Source organism: Macaca nemestrina, chromosome 1 (assembly GCF_043159975.1).
Source record: "Macaca nemestrina isolate mMacNem1 chromosome 1, mMacNem.hap1, whole genome shotgun sequence".
In the NCBI taxonomy this organism is placed as follows: domain Eukaryota; kingdom Metazoa; phylum Chordata; class Mammalia; order Primates; family Cercopithecidae; genus Macaca; species Macaca nemestrina.
Window position 1 is genome coordinate 104075256 of NC_092125.1, and position 8475 is coordinate 104083730.

Sequence of the window (8475 nt, forward strand, 5' to 3'; positions counted from 1 at the left end):
CCGCCTCGGCCTCTCAAAGTGCTGGGATTACAGGCGTGAGTCACCACATACACCACGTCTGGCCAGTTTCCTGGTACTAATATTGTACTGTGTAACTTGTTCATATGTATCACTCTTGTTACTATGTAACATAAAAACATTATATTGGGGCCGGGCGCGGTGGCTCAAGCCTGTAATCCCAGCACTTTGGGAGGCCGAGATGGGCGGATCACACGAGGTCAGGAGATTGACCATCCTGGCGAACACGGTGAAACCCCGTCTCTACTAAAAAGTACAAAAAAACTAGCCGGGAGAGGTGGCGGGCGCCTGTAGTTCCAACTACTCAGGAGGCTGAGGCAGGAGAATGGCATGAACCCGGGAGGCGGAGCTTGCAGTGAGCTGAGATGCGGCCACTGCACTCCAGCCTGGGCGACAGAGCGAGACTCCGTCTCAAAAAAAAAAAAACATTATATTGGGAGAAACTGGTTGAAGAGTACATGGGACCTCTTGGTACTATTTTTTGCAATTTCCTATGACTCCATAATTATTTCATAATAAAAGGAAAAAAATAATACTCTCCTGTCACTATATCTAGAATTCTAGGTAGGAAATAATTTTTTAAGAAGCTTTTAAGGGCCTCACTTCATTTTCTTCTAGCTCCTACTGTGGTGCTTAGAAATTTCATGCCATTTAAATTTTTTTTTTTTTTTTTTTTTTTTCTGAGACTGGGTCCCACCCTGTTGCCCAGTCTGCAGCATGACTCAATCATGGCTCCCACCTAATTTTTTTTTTTTTTTTTTTTTTTTTTTCTTTAAGGCATGGTCTTGCTATGTTGGCCAGGCTGGTCTCAAACTCCTGGCGTCAAGTATCATCCTGTCTTGGCCTCCCAAAGTAATGGGATTATAGGCATGAGCCACAGCCCCATTTTTTCTCAACCTCTGACAGCATGCAGATTTTTCCTTTGGCTTCAATATTTTGAAAATTCATGATAATATGCCTTAGTATTTGTCTATTTTTATCCATGGTTTTTTAAGTTCTCTCTCTCTTTTTTTTTTTTTTTTTTTTTTTTTTTTTTTAGAGACACAGTCTCGCTCCATCACCCAGGCCGGAATGCAATGGCATGATCTTGGCTCACTGGAACGTCCACCTTCCGTTTCAAGCAATTGTCCTGTCTCAGCCTCCCGAGTAGGTGGGACTACAGGCGCTCACCACCACACCCTGCTAATTTTTGTTTTTTTGTTTTTTTTTGTTTGTTTGTTTGTTTTTTTTGAGACGGAGTCTTGCTGTCACCCAGGCTGGAGTGCAGTGGCCGGATCTCAGCTCACTGCAAGCTCCGCCTCCCGGGTTCACGCCATTCTCCGGCCTCAGCCTCCCGAGTAGCTGGGACTACAGGCGCCCACCACCTCGCCCGGCTACTTTTTTGTATTTTTCTTAATAGAGACGGGGTTTCACCGTGTTAGCCAGGATGGTCTCAATCTCCTGACCTCGTGATCCGCCCGTCTCAGCCTCCCAAAGTGCTGGGATTACAGGCTTGAGCCACCGCGCCCGGCCAATTTTTGTATTTTTAATAGAGACGGGGTTTCACCTTGTTGGTCAGGCTGGTCTGAAACTCCTGACCTTGTGACTCACCCATCTCGGCCTCCCAGAGTGCTGGGATTACAGGTGTGGTCCACCATACCCGGCCTATCCATGGTTTTAAGGCATACATGATAAACCTTATTCTTCTGCAGAAATAGTTTTGTTTTGTTTTTTGTGTTTTTTGTTTTTTTTTTTTGAGATGGAGTCGTACTCTGTCTCCAGGCTGGAGTGCAGTAGCATGATGTCGGCCCACTGCAACCTCCGCCTCCTGGGTTCAAGTGATTCTCGTGCCTCAGCCTCCCGAGTAGCTGAGATTACAGGCAGGTGCCACCACAGTTAGCTAATTTTTGTATTTTTGGTAGAGACGGGGTTTCACCATGTTGGCCAGGATGGTCTTGATCTCCTGACATTGTGATCTGCCTGCCTCAGCCTCCCTAAGTGCTGGAATTACAGGCATGAGCCACCACGCCTGGCCAGAAGTAATTTTTGTTTAAGTTTTAGTTTTGTGTAATTTGTCATGTACATCTTTGTACTTTTTTGGGGGGGCCGGGGCAGGGGTCAGCAATGGAGTCTTGCTCTGTCACCCAGGCTGGAGTGCAGTGGTGCAGTCTCGGCTCACTACAACCTCTTAATTCCTCGGTTCAAGCGATTCTCCTACCTCAGCCTGCCAAGTAGCTGGCATCACAGGCGTGCACCACCATACCCAGCTCATTTTTTTTTATACTTTTATTAGAGACGGGGTTTCGCCATGTTGGCCGGGCTGGTCATGAACTCCTGACCTCCAGTGATCCATCCTCCTCGTTCTCCCAAAGTGCTGGCATTATAGGCATGAGCCACCATGCCCAGCCCTTTGTATGTTTTTTAATGTAGGATGTCATTATTTGTCCACTTGACTCTCTCCCACTGGTCTGTAAGCTCCATGAGAGCAGGAATTGCTTCCCTTATGTGTGTGCTTAGCTTTTAGCACAGTGCCTAGGATATAGAAAACATCCTGTATATGTTGGATGAACAGATGCTTATTGTCAGTGGTTTAAGTTCAGTTCTTATCTTCTTTTTTTTTTTTGAGATGGAGTCTCACCCTGTTACCAAGACTGGAGTGCAGTGGCGTGATCTTGGCTCCCTGCAATTTCCACCCTACCACCCCCACTGCCGGGTTCAAGCGATTCTTTTGCCCCAGCCTCCCAAATAACTGGGATTACAGGCACCCACCACCACACGTGGCTAATTTTTGTATTTTAGTAGAGACAGAGTTTCACCATGTTGGCCGGGCTGGTCTCAAACTCTTAACCTCAAGTGATCTGCCCGCCTCAGCCTCCCAAAGTGCTGGGTTTACAGGCATGAGCCACCATGGCCAGCCTATTTACTCTTAAAACTGAACTGCCGGCCGGGCGCGGTGGCTCAAGCCTGTAATCCCAGCACTTTGGGAGGCCGAGACGGGTGGATCACGAGGTCAGGAGATCGAGACCATCCTGGCTAACACGGTGAAACCCCGTCTCTACTAAAAAATACAAAAAAACTAGCCGGGCGAGGTGGCGGGCGCCTGTAGTCCCAGCTACTCGGGAGGCTGAGGCAGGAGAATGGCGTGAACCCGGGAGGCGGAGCTTGCAGTGAGCCAAGATCACGCCACTGCACTCCAGCCTGGGCGGCAGAGCGAGACTCTGTCTCAAAAAAAAAAAAAAAAAAAAAAAACTGAACTGCCTCAGTGTTTGTTTGTTTGTTTTTCTTCCCTTCTGATGCCCTTCACACCATCATTTGCTTAAAATCTTTGATGTGTCCATTTTATAGATCACAATGCTGTCTTTGCAGCTGTTGAGCAAGAACAAATCTTACATAAGATTGCTCTGAGCATCTGCTTCCTTTTCTCTCTGTGACCTAAACTCTGTCCTTCCTGGCAACCAGAATGGAGATCATCATTCAGAAAATATTGAATAACTGGCCGGGTGCGGTGGCTCACGCCTGTAATCCCAGCACTTAGGGAGGCTGAGGCAGGCAGATCACAATGTCAGGAGATCAAGACCATCCTGGCCAACACGGCAAAACCCCGTCTCTACTAAAAACACAAAAAATTAGCCGGGCATAATGGCAGGCACCTGCTACTCCGGAGGCTGAGGCAGGAGAATGGTGTGAACCCGGGAGGCGGAGCTTGCAGTGAGCCAGGATCGCGCCACTGCACTCCAGCCTGGGCAACAGACTGAGACTGTCTCCAAAAAAAAAAAAATACTGAATAACTATAAAATCTTTAAATAGAGATTAATTTGAAATGTACAAGTATTCAGCATATGCTATTTATATGTGTGTGTTCATGGATGTTTGTGTATGTAGTTTTGTGTGTGTGTGTGTGTATGTGTGTGTCTCTCTCGATCCACCACCCACCCCATTCACCAGCCTGACAGAGGACAATAATGTTTCCAAAAGGAATGTAACTCATGCGCATTTTTTTCGTGTTAAGTTTTATAAGAAGACCAAACAGCTGCCAGTCTTAGTAAAATGCTGTGAAGAGATCCAGCCACATCAGTGGAAGCCACCTGTAGAGAGAGAAGAACACCGGCTCCCGTTCTGGTTAAAGGTACAACCCTCTTCCTCAAAGTCTGTGGGAGGCAAGTCACTGAAAGTTCTGAGAGAATATCAAGGGCTTCCTTAATTGACTAATGCTTTAGTTGTAGAACTAGGACTTCAGAAATCTTCCTCATTCACCTTTCTTCCCTTACTTTGCCTTTCTCCGGGTGATTCTACAACATTTTCAAAATAATGGGTAAAATGGTAATTTGCTAAAGGAAATTCAGAGAAGAGTTTCTAAAGTGTATAATTGGAATGTGGTCTTTGTAGAAATTTGATATACAGAGTCCCTTCTTGGAAAGATGCCTTGAGCTTATCTCAGGTCCCTAAAACCTAGAAAGCCCTATTCTTTTTCCCAAATTCTGACATATGCTGGATCAGAGTGTTCTTGTTTCCAATAGGCCAGTCTGCCATCCATCCAGGAAGAACTGCGGCACATGGCTGATGGTGCTAGAGAGGTAGGACATGTGACTGGAACCACTGAGATCAACTCAGATCAAGGCCTAGAAAAAGACAACTCGGAGTTGGAGAGTGAAACTCGGTACCCACTGCTATTGCCTAAGGGTGTGGTCCTGAAACTGAAGCCAGTTGCCAACCGTTTCCCCAGGAAGGCTTGGAGACAGAAGCGTTCATCAGTCCTGAAGCCCCTCCTTATCCAACCCAGCCCCTCTCTCCAGCCTAGCTTCAACCCTGGGAAAACACCAGCCCAATCAACTCATTCGGAAGCCCCTCCGAGCAAAATGGTGCTCCGGATTCCTCACCCGATTCAGCCAGCCACTGTTTTACCGACAGTTCCAGGTGTCCCTCCACTGGGGGTCAGTGGAGGTGAGAGTTTTGAGTCTCCTGCAGCACTGCCTGCTATGCCCCCTGAGGGCAGGACAAGCTTCCCTCTGTCTGAGTCCCAGACTTTGCTCTCTTCTGCCCCTGTGCCCAAGGTAATGCTGCCCTCCCCTTCCCCTTCTATGTTTCGAAAGCCATATGTGAGACGGAGACCCTCAAAAAGAAGGGGAGCCAGGGCCTTTCGCTGTATCAAACCTGCCCCTGTTATCCATCCTGCATCTGTTATCTTCACTGTTCCTGCTACCACTGTGAAGATTGTGAGCCTTGGCAGTGGCTGTAACATGATCCAGCCTGTCAATGCGGCTATGGCCCAGAGTCCCCAGACTATTCCCATTACCACCCTCTTGGTTAACCCTACTTCCTTCCCCTGTCAATTGAACCAGCCCCTTGTGGCCTCCTCTGTCTCACCCTTAATTGTTTCTGGCAATTCTGTGAATCTTCCTATACCTTCCACCCCTGAAGATAAGGCCCACGTGAATGTGGACATTGCTTGTGCTGTGGCTGATGGAGAAAATGCCTTTCAGGACCTAGAACCCAAATTAGAGCCCCAGGAACTATCTCCTCTCTCTGCTGCTGTTTTCCCCAAAGTGGAACATAGCCCAGGGCCTCCACCAGCAGATGCAGAGTGCCAAGAAGGATTGTCAGAGAACAGTGCCTATCGCTGGACTGTTGTGAAAACAGAGGAGGGAAGACAAGCTCTGGAGCCGCTGCCTCAGGGCATCCAGGAGTCTCTAAACAACTCTTCCTCTGGGGATTTAGAGGAAGTTGTCAAGATGGAACCTGAAGATGCTACAGAGGAAATCAGTGGATTTCCTTGAGGAAGGAGAATAGAGTGTGGAGACTGGGAGCCTTCACTTCAGCCTCCGATTGGTGGCGAATAGGACGTAACCAATAGGAAACCTTTAAAAGGGTACTTAAACCGCAGAAAATTTTGCAACTGGGGCTCTTGAGCAGCTTGCTTTAGCCTGCTCCAACTCTGTGGAGTATACTTTTGCTTCAATAAATCTGTGCTTTCATTGCTTCGTTTCATTGATTCGTGCAGTTTGTTCAATTCTTCATTCAACATTCCAAGTACCTGGACAACTTGTAGTCAAGACCCTCCGCCAGGAACATATTTTGGCAAGCCAGCCTGGAGGTAAGTCCAAATTGGGGGTTTATTTTTCTTTTTTTTTTTTTTTCATTTTTCTTTCCCTCTCTATCAAGCCTTCATTTTGGGGCATGGACTGGAGCTATCTCTGTGCAATGCTCACTCCACCCCATACGGGGGAACCTTTTCCTCTCTCTTTCCCTTTTCCACGTTGAGACTCAGCGGATAGCATCTGAACATGGAGGCAACTGCAGGTCTGTGCCCGGGCCGCTCTCCAGTGAGACTGAAGGGTATCCATGTGGAAGCACTTGATCACCATCACCCAGTTTGGGTGAGGGACCTGAGTTCTCTTTTTTTGAGTCTTTCAGCTGCTGTTTTCTTTTTTTTTTTTTTTTTTTTTTTTTTTTTTTTTTTTTTTTTTTTTTTGAGACGGAGTCTCGCTCTGTCGCCCAGGCTGGAGTGCAGTGGCGCGATCTCGGCTCACTGCAAGCTCCGCCTCCCGGGTTCACGCCATTCTCCTGCCTCAGCCTCCCGAGTAGCTGGGACTACAGGCGCCCACAACCGCGCCCGGCTAATTTTTTGTATTTTTAGTAGAGACGGGGTTTCACCGTGGTCTCGATCTCCTGACCTTGTGATCCGCCCGCCTCGGCCTCCCAAAGTGCTGGGATTACAGGCGTGAGCCACCGCGCCCGGCTTCAGCTGCTGTTTTCTAATAGCTGTTTGGTAATTGAGGGCAGCTGGACAGGGCCACTCTCCATTGTTACCTGAAGGCCAAGGAGTGAATGGCGATAGCTTCCCTGCCTGGAAGGGAGAAAGACTCTTTTCTGTGTTTCCTGGTTATAGTCTCTGATTTCTACATGTGACACCATTGGCAGTGGTAGCTCATTCAGGGCGAATTCACACTCAGTCCTCTTAAACCCTCTTTTCTTATGCCAGATTTTCTTAGAGTTAGCCAGTGAGGGCAAAAGACAGTGTCTCCTGGATATTTTGACTCTTCTACTCAATCCATTTGGCTGGATGATGACCTTTGGGGCCCACAAGCTTTAGAATACATTCTACATCTTGGACCTCCACTGAGGGGACCTTGTTTCCTTCATCTTCACCATATTATTTCAGTAAAATGGCGTGTCCTTACACAGGATCCATTGTCATGGTGGTGGATTTTTAAACATTCCCTCTCTCATCCAGGGCCAGAATGGAATAGCCAGCCCTATTATTTTATTTTTCATGTCTAAAATCAACCTTTTCCCCTGAAATTACCCATAATCCACATGACAAACCTACCAGCCTCCTGTTCCTCTCATTAAAGTACACAACTATCACTCTAGTGGAACAGGAAGTATGGGAAACCATGGCCTTACCAAATTATAAGGATGCTAGAGGCCAGTTGCTGTGGCTCACGCCTGTAATCCCAGCACTTTGGGAGGCCGAGGCGGACAGATCACCTGAGGTCAGGAATAGGAGACCAGCCTGGTCAACATGGTGAAACCCCATCTCTACTGAAAATACAAAAGTAGCCTGGCATCATGATGCACACCTGCAAGCCCAGCTACTCGGGAGGCTGAAACAGGAGAATTATTTGAACCCAGGAGGTGGAGGTTGCAGTGAGCCAAGATCGTGCCCATTGCACTCCAGCCTGGGCAACAAAAGTGAAACTCCATCTCCAAAAAAAAAAGGATGCTAGAAGGCAAGGCCTTCATCCAGGGATAAAAGGAGTTCATAGTGAGTCACCATTGGTGGAGAGAACCTTCCCAAAGTAGTGCTGGCACCCATCAAAGGTCACAGATGTCAGATAAAGATGGGACCCTAAAGGGGAACACCCTTAGGGACTCCAGTCAAGCAGCCAGGAACAATGGGCAGTCAGTGGAATTCTTAATTATAACACTATCTGCAATTAGACTTATTTTGCAAAATGCAGGGTAAATGGCCAGAAATCCCATATGTGCAGGTCTTCATGGGTGTATATCAAAACCCAACTGTGTGCAAAACTCCAGAACCTGTCCCATAATCAAAGGTCCTGAGGCAGAACCAGGTATTGTAGATGATCCTCTTTTTACAAAGGCCACCTGTCTCTTGGGGAATGGCAACCTCCCTTGTGTATCCTGTTGCCAAGTGCTCCTGAGGCTCAAACCCAAGAGCAAAAACCAGGGACCCTGCTAAGTTCCCCTCACAGTGGAACACCTTACTCAACTCCCTTCCAGCCCTGCCACTTCTTAGGGAAGTAGCAGGAGCTAAGGGGCCAGTTGTAGTGCAGGCTCGCTTCTCCATAACACAATGTAAAGAAAAGCTAGGAAGCTATTCTGAGAACCCCAGGAAATTTGCAGATGTGTTCCCAACTTTTTACTTTAGCCTTTGATTTCTCATGGAGGAATGTTCAATTCATTCTAGCAACTTGTTGTACCCCCTTGGAAAAGGAACAAATCTTTGAGGCCACC

General features: G+C 47.5%; 1 protein-coding gene across 13 annotated transcripts in view; it reads left to right on the forward strand.

The window, feature by feature from the left end:
• Positions 1-5982, forward strand: part of LOC105498020 (YY1 associated protein 1) — a 30878-nt gene extending 24896 nt beyond the window's left edge. For 12 of the 13 annotated variants that reach the window (XM_071083990.1, XM_071083966.1, XM_071083976.1 and 9 more), the window contains 2 exons: positions 4007-4123; positions 4515-5982. In XM_071083990.1, coding sequence (XP_070940091.1) covers positions 4007-4123; positions 4515-5771 — 1374 coding nt within the window. In that variant the 3' untranslated portion in view covers positions 5772-5982. Of the gene's footprint in view, positions 1-4006; positions 4124-4494 lie in introns of all 13 variants that reach the window. The other variant, XM_071084005.1, reaches the window with a different exon arrangement.
• The last annotated feature ends 2493 nt before the right edge of the window (positions 5983-8475 follow it).